This window comes from Culicoides brevitarsis, chromosome 1, assembly GCF_036172545.1.
Source record: "Culicoides brevitarsis isolate CSIRO-B50_1 chromosome 1, AGI_CSIRO_Cbre_v1, whole genome shotgun sequence".
Taxonomy (NCBI): domain Eukaryota; kingdom Metazoa; phylum Arthropoda; class Insecta; order Diptera; family Ceratopogonidae; genus Culicoides; species Culicoides brevitarsis.
The window spans coordinates 39,827,797-39,841,947 of record NC_087085.1 but is presented as its reverse complement, the minus strand read 5'-3'; the positions used below and the strand labels follow the sequence as shown (position 1 = coordinate 39,841,947).

The 14,151-nt window shown below is 26.8% G+C and overlaps 2 protein-coding genes across 3 annotated transcripts; one reads left to right on the top strand and one right to left on the bottom strand.

The window, feature by feature from the left end:
* Positions 1-2,435: 2,435 nt before the first annotated feature.
* Positions 2,436-4,862, bottom strand: LOC134837825 (xanthine dehydrogenase-like). Its single transcript, XM_063853214.1, has 3 exons — positions 3,385-4,862; positions 2,493-3,332; positions 2,436-2,447 (listed from the first exon to the last, which is right to left on the bottom strand). The coding sequence occupies exons 1-3, from the start codon at positions 4,756-4,758 to the stop codon at positions 2,436-2,438; spliced, it is 2,226 nt and encodes a 741-aa protein (XP_063709284.1). The 5' UTR covers positions 4,759-4,862.
* Positions 4,863-7,876: 3,014 nt separating this feature from the next.
* LOC134827215 (uncharacterized) lies at positions 7,877-13,829 on the top strand. Of its 2 annotated transcripts, XM_063839795.1 has the most exons (4): positions 7,877-7,984; positions 12,754-13,150; positions 13,245-13,345; positions 13,592-13,727. In XM_063839795.1, the coding sequence occupies exons 1-4, from the start codon at positions 7,921-7,923 to the stop codon at positions 13,600-13,602; spliced, it is 573 nt and encodes a 190-aa protein (XP_063695865.1). In that variant the 5' UTR covers positions 7,877-7,920; the 3' UTR covers positions 13,603-13,727. The 2 variants fall into 2 exon arrangements, with proteins under 2 accessions (XP_063695865.1, XP_063695864.1); XM_063839794.1 differs by lacking the exon at positions 13,245-13,345 and having other exon boundaries at positions 13,592-13,829.
* Positions 13,830-14,151: the final 322 nt, after the last annotated feature.

Here is a 14,151-nt window from a genome sequence, read left to right as displayed (position 1 = left end):
CANNNCTTGCNCAAAATGGATTNANATTTGTCAGANTGCTCTNATTTATCATTTTTAATCATTTTATAACTCAAAACTGCCAAAAAAAAACTGAAAAAAAATTTTTTCAAATGAAATTTGTCAGAGGGCTCTAAATCATTTTTAATCATTTCGGTAACTCAAAACTGCCAAAAAATTGAAACTGAAAAAAAATTTTTCCTTTGACATAGTTTTGTTTTAAAAACTAAATCAAGAGCAAAAAAAACTGTGTCAAAAACTGTGTCAAAGCAATTTTTGTCAAATCTTGCTCCAAATGGATTTTGAAATTTGTCAAGGGCTCTAATTTAATTTATCATTTTTCAACTCAAAAGTGCCAAAAAATTGAGACTGAAAAAAAATTTTTTCTTTGACATAGTTTTGTTTTAAAAACTAAATCAAGAGCAAAAAAAACTGTGTCAAAAACTGTGTCAAAGCAATTTTTGTCAAATTTTGCTTCAAATGGATAAAAATTTATCAGAGGGCTTCAAGAGCAAAAAAAACTGTGTCAAAAACTTGTTTTTTTATCTAATTTCATTTTTCAACTCTGCCAAAAAATTGAAACTGAAAAAAAATTTTTTCTTTGACATAGTTTTGTTTTAAAAACTAAATCAAGAGCAAAAAAAACTGTGTCAAAAACTGTGTCAAAGCAATTTTTGTCAAATCTTGCTCCAAATGGATAAAAATTTATCAGAGGGCTCTAATTTATCATTTTTAATCATTTTTTAACTCAAAACTGCCAAAAAATTGAAACTGAAAAAAAATTTTTCCTTTGACATAGTTTTGTTTTAAAAACTAAATCAAGAGCAAAAAAAAACTGTGTCAAAAACTGTGTCAAAGCAATTTTTGTCAAATCTTGCTCCAAATGGATAAAAATTTATCAGAGGGCTCTAATTTATCATTTTTAAACATTTTTTAACTCAAAACTGCCAAAAAATTGAAACTGAAAAAAATTTTTTTCTTTGACATAGTTTTGTTTTGAAAACTAAATCAAGAGCAAAAAAAACTGTGTCAAAAACTGTGTCAAAGCAATTTTTGTCAAATCTTGCTCCAAATGGATAAAAATTTATCAGAGGGCTCTAATTTATCATTTTTAATCATTTTTCAACTCAAAACTGCCAAAAAATTGAAACTGAAAAAATTTTTTTTCTTTGACATAGTTTTGTTTTAAAAACTAAATCAAGAGCAAAAAAAACTGTGTCAAAAACTGTGTCAAAGCAATTTTTGTCAAATCTTGCTCCAAATGGATAAAAATTTATCAGAGGGCTCTAATTTATCATTTTTAATCATTTTTTAACTCAAAACTGCCAAAAAATTGAAACTGAAAAATTTTTTTTTCCTTTGACATAGTTTTGTTTTAAAAACTAAATCAAGAGCAAAAAAAACTGTGTCAAAAACTGTGTCAAAGCAACTTTTGTCAAATATTGCTCTAAATGGATAAAAATTTATCAGAGGGCTCTAATTTATCATTTTTAATCATTTTATAACTTAAAACTGCCAAAAAATTGAAACTGAAAAAAATTTTTTTCTTTGACATAGTTTTGTTTTGAAAACTAAATCAAGAGCAAAAAAAACTGTGTCAAAAACTGTGTCAAAGCAATTTTTGTCAAATCTTGCTCCAAATGGATAAAAATTTATCAGAGGGCTCTAATTTATCATTTTTAAACATTTTTCAACTCAAAACTGCCAAAAAATTGAAACTGAAAAAATTTTTTTTCCTTTGACATAGTTTTGTTTTAAAAACTAAATCAAGAGCAAAAAAAACTGTGTCAAAAACTGTGTCAAAGCAATTTTTGTCAAATCTTGCTCCAAATGGATAAAAATTTATCAGAGGGCTCTAATTTATCATTTTTAATCATTTTTCAACTCAAAACTGCCAAAAAATTGAAACTGAAAAAAATTTTTTTTCCTTTGACATAGTTTTGTTTTGAAAACTAAATCAAGAGCAAAAAAAACTGTGTCAAAAACTGTGTCAAAGCAATTTTTGTCAAATCTTGCTCCAAATGGATAAAAATTTATCAGAGGGCTCTAATTTATCATTTTTAAACATTTTTCAACTCAAAACTGCCAAAAAATTGAAACTGAAAAAATTTTTTTTCCTTTGACATAGTTTTGTTTTGAAAACTAAATCAAGAGCAAAAAAAACTGTGTCAAAACAATTTTTGTCAAATCTTGCTCCAAATGGATAAAAATTTATCAGAGGGCTCTAATTTATCATTTTTAATCATTTTGCAACTCAAAACTGCCAAAAAATTGAAACTGAAAAATTTTTTTTCCTTTGACATAGTTTTGTTTTAAAAACTAAATCAAGAGCAAAAAAAACTGTGTCAAAAACTGTGTCAAAGCAATTTTTGTCAAATCTTGCTCCAAATGGATAAAAATTTATCAGAGGGCTCTAATTTATCATTTTTAATCATTTTTTAAATAAATATCTAAAAATTAAAAAAAATTGTTATAATTTCTTTAATAAAACTTACCTTCGGAACTACAATAACTGACTGTGGCTCGATATAAAAATGTTCTTGCTTCCCAGTTCGAAACGTTCCTTCAAATTTCATGATTTTTGGATCATTTTCCAAAGCTTCAACATCTCCATTCTCCAACTTTATCGGAAAATTCGGATAAAACGACTCCCGTTCAATTGCTTCTTCCAACGTCACAATTGCTTCTAACTCTTCATACTCAACTTCTACCAATTTTACTGCTTCTTGTGCTAATTTTCTACTTTTCGCTACAATCGCTCCAAGTACTTGTCCATTACATTCCGCGACATTATCTTTAAAGACTCGTTCGTCATCCAGCACTAAAGTGTATTTATTCTGCTCTTCTGTCAAATTTTCAGCACTGAAAAACGCTTCAACGCCTTCCAGTTTCAAAGCTTTGTCGGGATTTATTTTTAAAATCTTCGCATGAGCTTTTTCGCTGAAAAGTAACGCCATGTGAAGCTCATTTTTGAACGACGGGATGTCATCGGTGTAAATCGCTTCGCCTGTCGTGCATTTAAAAGCGGAAATTGTAACTTCGGGACGACCAATGGGATCATTTTTCGCCTGATTTTCATCTGGTTTCTCAAAAAGTTGGCTACTTTGCGGGATTTGACCTTCATAGAGGTCAATTAGTTCACGAGGAAGAACTTCTCCGTCAATTTCCTTCAAAATAGAAAGAAATCCTTGATAAAAAAGACTCAAAACGAGGGTTTTGCGATATTGAGTTTCGCCTCCTGGAGCGTCATTTTTCAAATTTTCATTGAAATAATTGCTTAATTTCGCAATAATTGCTTCTAAAAAGTCGTTATTCCATTTGAAATTTAATTTTTTCTGTAAATTTTTCATCAATTACGAGAAGAGTTCGATCCGAAACTCCTCCAACCGCAACTTTAACACTTGAAATTTCCTTCGAATTGTCTTTCAGCTCGACATTTATCGCTAAATTAACGATTGCGATGTCATCATCTCTGCGTTTCGACTGTTTATAGGCCCGAAAATGTTGATTTTTGTTGTTAAAAGGGAGGAAAAATGACAAAACGACGTCATTTTCTGCCAAAATTGTCTTGCGATATCCTGTGAAAAATGAAGAATTCATTTCAACGACCATCGTTTTGTTAGATTTTGGGTTAAAAATCTCCAATTTCACTCCAGCTGCAAGTAAAATCGGGTTCAAGTCCGAAATGGGACTTGCAGTGACGATATTTCCAACGACAGTTGCCACATTTCGCACTTGAGCTCCCGAAAACCAGTGTAACATGTCGCGGATGGCTTTGAAAAGTCTCGTTGAAGTTGGATTTTCATCAATTTCTGTTGAAAGAATTGCCTCTAAAGACGAAAGAGTGACATTTGCTCCAATTTTCAGGCCTTCCGATGACTTTTTGATGCTTTTTAATTCTGAAATGTGCTCAACATTTATCAAAATTTGATATTTTTTCAAATTTTTTTGCATCTCGAGACCAATTTCGGTATTGCCAGCAATTATTTTTGCAAAAGGAAATTTTTCTTTGATGCTCTTGAGTTGTTTCAAGGTCACTGGTCGATACCATTCAACACGAGGACCTTTAAAAAGTAAAAATTCCGTGTCAAGGTCGTTGTTATTTTTCAATCCCGGAGGAAAAATTACTTCTTGACCTTGATTTTCGTATTTTTCGAACTCATTTTCGTCAAAAAGTTTATTTCCAAGTTGATTTTTGCAACATTTCTCCCCCATTGGACACTGATTTTTGAATTTTCCCTCAGAAAAGTCCTTCGTAAAGGTTCGATATCCTTCGATTATTGGTCGGTATCCCGTACATCGACACAAATTCCCTTGAAATGCCTTTTCCAAGTCCTTCATTGAGGGTTTTTCGTCACTATTTCGCAATAAAGCGTACATTGACATCACAATTCCCGGCGTACAAAACCCACATTGAAGTCCATGAGCCTTCGCAAGTCGTTCCTGTACCGGATGAAGCTTATTTTTGATGCTTCCGATGCCTTCGACAGTCGTTACAGCAGCACCATGCATCGCACAAAGCGGCGTCAAGCAAGAAATTGCCGCGAAATGATGAATTTTTCCGGTTTCTCGGTTAATTTTGCTGATCATTACCGTGCAAGCGCCGCATCCGCCTTCGGAACAGCCGATTTTAGTTCCAGTTAAGTGGAGATTTTCGCGTAAAAAGTGCACGAGAAGGTCTTCGGGATCGGGATTTGCGATGGAAATGCGTTTGCCGTTCACGTAGAAGACGAGAGGCGAGTTTGTGACGAGCTCATTCATGATTCTGAGAAATTTTGGTAAGTAAACAATTGATTTGCAAGTCAAACAATACTTGAGGAATTCACAATTTTTGCCCTTATCAGGTGTTGTTTACGTTTTTTGCGATTTATTTATCGCCGGCGATTGTTATGAAACAAAAGTTTGATGAACACTGAGGAATTGCGAGTCATTGATGATTATTTTATTCTCTGAAAATGAGAGAGTTATCAATTAATTGTGAGTTGCTTTATCAGAATTTGAGTCGTAAATTGATAGGCTGATAAAATATTTGAAAATGATTTTGAATTTTTTTATAATAAATTAATCAAACTATTTTTGATTTTTAATTAATAATTTTTAAATTAATTTTAATTTAATTAAAATAAAATTTAAACGAATTAAAAAAATCAATTAATTAATTTCTAAAGTTCATTAATTAAAAAAATCAATTTGAAATTAAATGCTGATAAATTTAAAATCACTTTTTGATCAGTTTTATGCCTAAAATTTAAATATTTTCTAAAGTTTATTTCTATTCATATTGGGTTATTTATTTTTTTTTTTTTTTGATAAATATTTTATTTTAAATTTTTTTCGTCATTATCTTTAAAATTTTTTAAAAATAATTAAAAAAAAAAAATTAAAAAAATAATGAAAATCAGTTTTTGATCAGTTTTATGAAACAAAAATTGAATAAATATTATTTTTTAAATTTAACTTCGAAATAAGAAAATTTTAAATTTTCAATTAAAAAAAAATATATATAAAATTCATAATTAATAATAAATATAAAAACAATTCATAAGTAATCTTTAAGAAATTTAACCAAAATAAGCTAAAATAAAAAAAAAATATTTTTCAAAATTTATTTTAAAATCAAAAAACGTTGATAAAAAATTATTATTTTTTTTTACTTTTCTTAAATTAAAATAAAATAAACTCAATATTCAATATAATAAAAAAAAATAAGAAAAAAAACTCATAGAGAAGCATTTTTAAAAACAAAAAAAAAAAATACCAAAAAGTATGCAATCAACTCATAATGAATTTTGAATACCAAATGAAAAATTTCCTTAAAAATATAATTTTCGATTTTTTTTTTTAAATAAAAATTTAATTTTTTTTTCATTAAAATGCCTTTTTCAAAAAATTTCCTGTAAATTGACCATCAATCACATATCAGGTCCATTTATGGTCAACCACTTGTCGATTAAATCGATGCGGAAAAGAAAATTACTCGCTAAAATTATGTTACCGTTTTATTACAACATATCGAACCCGCTTTGTGCAATTGCTCAGTTGTGTCGCCGACATCGTACCAGTTTCGCCGCACTTTTACTTTTATGGTGTTCACATTAAAAAGTCATATCTCGTCTTGCAATGTAGGATTGTAGGTGAGTAATATCACGACGATCGATTGCTCTGCCGATCGGTTATAATTGCACGTTTCTGGTGTGTTATTATATTGGAAATGAAATAAAAAAAAAAGTTTTTCCTCCTTTATGAGCTGCGAACTCGATTTGCTTGATATCAATGTCTATGTCAGAAATTATGCATGAAATAAATAAACTTAACATTGTGTGGCGCAATACAGCGGTTCGGATAATTAGATTTGGTGACTCGAGTGTTGGTGCGGTGCAGCGAGCGAGATGTTATTATATTAAATATTACGTAACACTCGGTTAAATTTTGCGGAATTGGTTGGGGAAATGGGTGATTTCCTCGTTCCCTTAAATAAAGTGAGAGAAATTATTGAAAAAAAAAATATAAAGCGCGAAGAAAAAATGTTTGAAATTTTTTGAATTGTTTTAAAAAATTTTAAGATGTTCAAATAAAATAAAATTATTTATATTTTTAAAAAATCTTGAATTAAAAATTCCTGAACAAAAATTAAAATTGAATGTGCCCTCATTAAAAAATCGGATGACGCAAATTCTTTCACTTAAAATATTTTCAAAATTGAATTTTTTTAATTAAAAATTGTGAATATCAAATTATTATTATTTTAATTAAATTGTTGATGAACAAAAAAAAAAAAAAAAAAATTTATTATATGTAAAAAAATTTTTAAATAATTTTTATAATTTGAAAAAAAAAAAAATATTAGATTTAAAATAAAATTTTTTAAAAATATATTATTTTTGCTCATCAGAAATTAAAAAAAAAGTTTAAAAAAATTAAAAAAAAATAAAAATCTTGAAATAAAATTATTAATTAATTAGATTAATAATTTAAAATAAATGAAAAATAATAGGAAAAAATATAAATTAACAAATTTATAATTTTTGCTTTAAAATATTTCCGAAGTTTACTTAATGCAAAGTCGCATTTAAGATCAAAATAATTATCAGGGACGTCTTAGTCGACTTAAAAGTTAAAATATGGCAAATCTGTAATAAAATTCTTCTTTGTTGTTTTTTGGAAAAAAATAAGAGGAAATCTTAATTGCCTTGTATTGCATCAAAAAATTATTTAAAAAATGTCATAAGTTAAAAAAAAAAGAAAAATAATTTAAATTAATTAATTTTAATAAAAATAAATAAATGAAAATATACAAAATTAATTTATTTCATCGTTTATTTTTGTTTAATTAAAATTTATAAAAAAAATTATTTTAAAATATTTATTAATTTTTTTTTTATATTTTTGAAATTAATTCAAAATTTAAATTTTATTAAAATTTATTTGTTAATTTTTATTTTAATAAATTTATTTAATTCAAATATTTTTTTTTATTTTTAAAATTAAATTAAAAAAAATAAAAATTATCATCATATCGATCAATAAACTTACTTTTTTTTATTTATTCAATTTTTCAGATAAAATCCAATAAATCGAATCAAAACGCGATAAAAATCAGCAAAACAACGAGACATGCACTTCAACCATAATAATAATCCAAAACCAAAACAACAACAACTCCACAGACAACAAATACCGTTCAAGCCTCGCCATGCCGTCGTATGAGTGGTACGCAACACACCTTACCGCTGAAATTTTTCTGTATAAGTGATCGAGCACTCACAAGCAAGACTTCAGTTAAGTGTTGACTGTTCTTGCGAAAAGAAGTTGCAGTAAAAAAAATTAACTGTAATTTCTCGAAATCATTAAATAAAAAAAATATTTATAAAAATTAGAAAAAAAATCCTGTGCCAAAAAAATATAAAAAAAAAATATTAAAAAATGTGGAAAATAATTTTAATACTGAGCATCGCAACTGCTGTTAACGCTAAAAAAGTGCGACAAGGTAATATTTTACATCAAACTACGACCGTTCGCAAGTGATATTGACATTTTTATTTGCCTTGAAGCGCTTGACTTTTGCGATAATTAGCAATAATGATGAGCTAAACGTGCGTTTTGTGTGTCGATCAAGGAAGTTGCTCGTCTTGCAATCCTTCAACTTGTGCAAAAATTCCACTTTTTAGGTCAATTTCGTAAAATTACTTTAAATTTTATTACATAAAAGTGTGACGTCATCAAAATTCTTCGGTATAAAGACAACTCACGCATCATCTTCTTCATTTCTTTTGCACCTTTCGTAGCATGTAGCGGCGTAGAATGAACGCAATGAGAGACAATGAAAGAGTTCACGGTCATTCACATACGAAGTAAAAAGTACCTACGCCTCGCGTGAAACAGGTTTTCGTTTGTTTTGATGACAATTCTATTGTTACCTCATATTAAGTGAGTTACATCTCGTCTCGTAAAATTAATTTTTTTTTGTGAATATTTGTAAACAAATGCAGTTGAATTACGAATTTTATTAAATTAAATTGTTCGAAAATTGAATCGAGCTCAATGTCGACGAAATTTATCGTTTGTGTGGAAAATTTTAAAGGAAATTTATGGTTTTGTGAATGAGATTTATTTTGATTTTTAAAAGTTTTTGGCGAAAGAAATTTTAATTTAATGTCTGAAAAGTGCAAAGAATAAATTTAGATTTAAAATTAAAATTAATTAAAAAAAATAAAAAAAAAATAAATAAAAATAAAAATTAAAAAAAAAATTAAAAAAAAATAAAAATTTAAAATTAAAAAATTAAAAAATTAAAATAAAAAAAAATTAAAAAAAAAAATAAAAATTAAAAAATAAATATTTTATTTTAAACAAAATATTTTATTTTAATTTTTTTTTAATTTCTAATTATTTATTTTTTATTTTTAAACAATTAAAAAATTAAATTTTTATTAATTTATAAATTTTTAAGATTAATTTAAAATTTTGAAGAAAAATTAAATTTATTATAAATATTTACATGAACAAAATAAATTCAGTGAATTTTTGATTTGTTGTTATTTTAAGATTTTTAAAAATATATTTTTTTTAATTTTAAAAATTAAGTGAATTTGATTAAATTAAAAAAAATAATTAAATAGTGAAACTTTCATTTAGTTTAATTTAAAAAAAATTTATAATATTTATTGCAAGTTATTTATTTATTTTGTATTATTTTTTAATTTAATTTATTTTTTTTTTAAATTTTATTTTAATATTATTTTTATTAAAATTTTATTATTTATAATTTTTAATAAAAAAAATTTTTTCAACACGATAAACCATAAATTTAATTTTTTCAAATCAAGAGAAAGCAACAAAAATCACAAATTAATGACCCGTTTGTTCCCCTTCCAGCGACGAACTAATTCAATGACAAGCAATCAAAATTTCAAAACAAAACAGTTTCTTAATTACACGCGCGAAAATCATCCAAAACCAATCAATCAAACCTCATCAGAGAGTATATTGACTTTGGAATCGTCCATGACTCTCATTGCATGCCGCAGTTTCGATGATGTAACCCCGAAAAAGTAATCGAATTGCATGTAAATCCCGCTCCAGAGAGAAAAAACAACACGCCGCATGTTTGTTCAAAAATGCATATCGCCGCGAAGTGATAGATGAGTGCAACGACTGCAGTTGCATTATTACGAAAACTATTATTATTATTTAATTTTTTCTTAAACAGTGCGTGATTTATGAAAATAACGAAAAGTGAAAAAAAAATCATTTTTAAGAAGAAATGTATATTGTTTATTTTTTTTCTGTGATATGATTCAGTTATCTTAATTATTATTTTTTGTGGTATTTATTACTTGCATCGATTAATTTTTGCGGCTCTTGATCAATTAAAAAAAAATCATTTTCACTTTTATCGAGTTTTTTTTTATTTTTTGAATAAACACGACCTTTCGTTAAAGTACACGCGGTTTTTCAATTCATTCAACTTTTCGTCTGGATTGCGAGAATTTCATAAACAAACATCTGCAAGTGTAAAAATTTTATCGTAAGAATGTTAATTTAGATATTTATTTGAATCAAATCCATAAAAAATTTTTAAAAAAATATTTGTAACAAGTTGGATTTTTATTAATTTTTTTTTTTGAACTGTGAAGGTAATTTGAAGGTTTTTGAGTCATTTTTTTGTTTATGGGTCTTTGAAAAAAATTAATTTACAAAAAAGAAATAATTTTTTTTATATTATTTTTATTTGTGATGTTATTTATCAATATTTTATAGAAATATAAAATTTTATTTTTTAAATTTAATGAAAAATAATTTTTTGAATATTTTTTTTTGTATTTTTTAATATTTAAAATTTAATTTATTTTCAGTTAATTTTTTAATTTATATTTATTTAACTTTGTTTTAATATTTTTATTATTTTATTTTAATTTTTATTTTAATATTTTTTCAATTTAATTTTTTATTAATTTTTTTATTTTGATTTTTTGGAAAAAAATAATTTTTTAACTTTTAATTTAACTTTTATTTTATTTTTTACTTTTTGTTTTAACTTTGAATCACTTTAAATCATAATTTTAAATTTTTTGTTCACATTTTTTTTCGCAAAATCACATACCAGACCTCATCTTCAGTTATTAAAAATGTCTAAAATTCCATCAAGCAAAAAAAAAAAAAATTAAAACGAAGAAAAAAATGATATAAACCAGATATCAATTAACATGGCCCGTAATTCACATCGCGCACTCCGATTTCCGTTTTTTGTTTTTGGTTTTTAATAATTTTTACACAGCTGTCTCTAAACGTATTGGCTTTAATTTTGCTTGCCGCTCATTTTCCTTTAAATCATTATGATGCATGTTAACCACCCACCAAAAAATTACTTTTATTACTGAAAAAAAAAATAAAAAAAATTCAAATAATAATTTATTTTCTCGTTAAAAGGTCATAAATTTAAACATTACTCACCGAAAATTGGAATAATTACTTCCAAATTTTCCTGCGGTAATTTTTTGATGTCTTTGTACAAAATATAAATAAAGAAGAGAATGTGAACTTCCAGCGTTACCCATAAAAATACTGCGATGAGGGTTGATTTTGCCTAAAATAATTTAAAAATAATTAAAATTTAATTAAAATGAGAAAAAAAATTAAATTAAATAAAAAAAAAAAAATTTAAATATAATTTGAAAAAAATAAAATAATTTAAAAAAATAATTATTAATTAAATTAAATTAATTAAACAAATATTTTTTCAGAAAAAAAAAATTAATTAATACAAAATTTAATTAAATTTTAATAAAAAAATAAAAATTGAAGAACTTTCAAAAAATTTTTATAAAAATTTACTTTTCTCGCTCCAAACATCAAAAATAAAGCAGCAACGAGAGCAGGTATCCTCAAACTTAGAATAATCGGAAGGTCCCGATATGCCATAAAGTCTGCTTCTTCATTCTCGAGATGTTGACTACTGAGGACATGATTTAATTTTTGTCCAATTTGGAATGACTCATCCGCCAAAAAGAGCATGCCAATGAAGATGCAAACGTATTGCAAGGTGAAATAAGCTTTCCATGGCTTCGGCAGAGGATCGTCATACGGGCGAATGTAATTATCGCGATCGTAGCTCATTTTTGTTGTTGTCACTTTTAATTATTTTTTTGAGTTTAATGCACTTTTTTCTTAATTTTTCGTGACGTGGGACGATTAAAAAATTGAATTTTTTCTTCCAACAACGACGACAGGAAAAATCTGACTGAAGAACTGACGTCGGAACAGAGAAAATTCTCAGTAATAATAATGTTTATTGCAAGTGTTCGTCGTCGTAGGTTGCACGTCGTTGTGCCGAGATTGATTCATGAAAATTATTATTTTTAATTTGTGTGTGTTTGTAGCGAATTTTGAGTCTTTTTTTCTCCCGAAATCGCGTTAAAAATAGAATCGATGGATTGAGCGGCATACGGGATTTACGCAAATTTGTTGAATTTTAATACGCGAGGAGAGGATTGTCGAATAGTAAAAATGAAATAAAACTGAAAAGAGAGAAAAAAGAAACCGACAAAAACAAAAACAACGAATGAGTCCATTGATGAAAATAAAATAGGGCATTAGTCCAATATGTTTCCTTTGTGTATGATGTCATAAATCTTTTACCTTGATTGACTCATTTTGTTTTTGTTTTATTCTTTGTTTTGGATTTTCGAAAACGTTTCTTGTCAAGTTTCATATTTTTGAAAATCATTCTTGTCAAATTTCATATTTTCGAAAATCATTCTTGTCAAATTTCATATTTTCGAAAATCATTCTTGTCAAATTTCATATTTTCGAAAATTGTTCTTTTCAAGTTTCATATTTTCGAAAATTGTTCTTGTCAAATTTCATATTTTCGAAAATCATTCTTTTCAAGTTTCATATTTTCGAAAATTGTTCTTGTCAAATTTCATATTTTCGAAAATCATTCTTGTCAAATTTCATATTTTCGAAAATTGTTCTTTTCAAGTTTCAAATTTTTGAAAATTGTTCTTGTCAAGCTTAAAATTTTCAAAAATGTGAAGTTACAAATTTTCGAAAATTATTCTTGTCAAGTTTCAAATTTTTGAAAATTGCTCTTGTCAAGTTTCAAATTTTCGAAAATTGTTTTTGTCAATTTTCGAAATCTGCTCTTGTCATGTTTTAAATTTTCGAAAATCTTTCTAGTTTTTTTTTAAATTTTCGAAAATTTTTCTTGTTAATCCGTAAAAAAAAAATTCTCAAAAATAATTCTCTTTTCAGAAATTTTCGAACAAGACTTGGGCGACGCCTTCAAAATCGCGCCATCTACCGAGGGTCTTGCCAAAGTTCATCTCAAATGCGGCGCCGACTCCATGCACGTGACACTCGAAACTGAGGAAGACTTCCACGGAGTTCTTTACACTCGCGGCTCATTCTACAAACAATCTGAGCCATGTTTCGTCAAACCAAAAGGCGTCAAGGGCGAACGAACTCTCCGAATGAAATTCCCTCTCACGCAATGTCAAACAGTTCAAGATGGCGATCTTTACTCAAACGTCATTGTCGTTCAACATGATCCCGAACTCATCACGCCGGGAGATTCTGCCTTCACTGTCGAATGCGATTTTAGAAAACCCCGAAGTTTGAATGTTGAAGCTTCCATGAATGCTCGTGATAGGTAAGAATATTTTTAAAAAATTATTTTTTTTTTGCTTTTTATCACTCGCAAAGCACTTTGTACAGCAAAAAATTCACAATTTTTCAAATTTTAGCAAAAAAGCAAGCGGATCTCGCATAACACTCGCGAATCCTGATCCATCGGCGAGCGAAACCGAAGAGTACATTATTCGAGCGAAACGTAGCTCGGCCTTCAGTGAGTCTGATTCCGTTACTTTTACCCCAGATAACGATAAAAATGACGAAGATGGGAGCGGGGAGGGTCCCAAAATAATTGGAACTGTCGAAGAAATTAAATTAGAAATTAAGGATGAATTATGAAAAAATTAATTTTTACACTTCCGCACTAACTTTTTTTTTCTTAACCTCCTCTGATGACTATTTACTAACAAAAAAAATGTTCACAAAAAAAATTTCAACTAATAAAAATTTCTCTTCTCAGTAAATTGGTAATGCAGCCAAAGAGTCTTGAGCTCCCGCCTGTTGCTGCGACAACTCTTGCAACGCCAACGCAACTTCAGCCAAGCTACAACGATTATTTGCATAAAATGCACTTGAAATATTACCAACGATACAGTCCTGAATTTTACTTTCATCCTTACGTTTATCATCAAATGAATCCCAACTTTTACTATCTCGACTACAATAATTTAATTCTGTAAAATCTTTTAAGTAATTTTAGACTAACAATTTTTTCTCATTTCTGTTGAATATTTATTAGTTTCTTTCGTAGATTTTTGTAGAAAAAATTCTTTTTTTTTGTTGTAAAAGAATATATCCGTTGTTGTGATATTCTATAAAGACAAATAATATGAGAAAAATAAAAATGTAAATAAATTATTATTTTAATTGAAAAAAAAAATAAAATTTTTTGTTATTTTATTTTGAATCAGGTGAGTACGGAATTTAAATAAAATATTTATTAAATAAATTTATTTTTGAATTTAACGAAAATTCGTCAAAAAATGATAAATAAAAAAAAATTAAATAAGTTTTAATGAA

What these genes read in the sequence shown, in the direction of transcription:
- LOC134837825 (XM_063853214.1), bottom strand. Translation starts at nt 4,758, where the DNA reads ATGAATGAGCTCGTCACAAACTCGCCTCTCGTCTTCTACGTGAACGGC. An exon ending in TTTCAAGTGTTAAAGTTGCG is followed by an intron (nt 3,333 to 3,384) that starts GTTGGAGGAGTT and finishes AAAAATTTACAG; the next exon opens with AAAAAATTAAATTTCAAATG.
- LOC134827215 (XM_063839794.1), top strand. Translation starts at nt 7,921, where the DNA reads ATGTGGAAAATAATTTTAATACTGAGCATCGCAACTGCTGTTAACGCT. An exon ending in CGCTAAAAAAGTGCGACAAG is followed by an intron (nt 7,985 to 12,753) that starts GTAATATTTTAC and finishes TTCTCTTTTCAG; the next exon opens with AAATTTTCGAACAAGACTTG. An exon ending in TCCATGAATGCTCGTGATAG is followed by an intron (nt 13,151 to 13,591) that starts GTAAGAATATTT and finishes TTCTCTTCTCAG; the next exon opens with TAAATTGGTAATGCAGCCAA.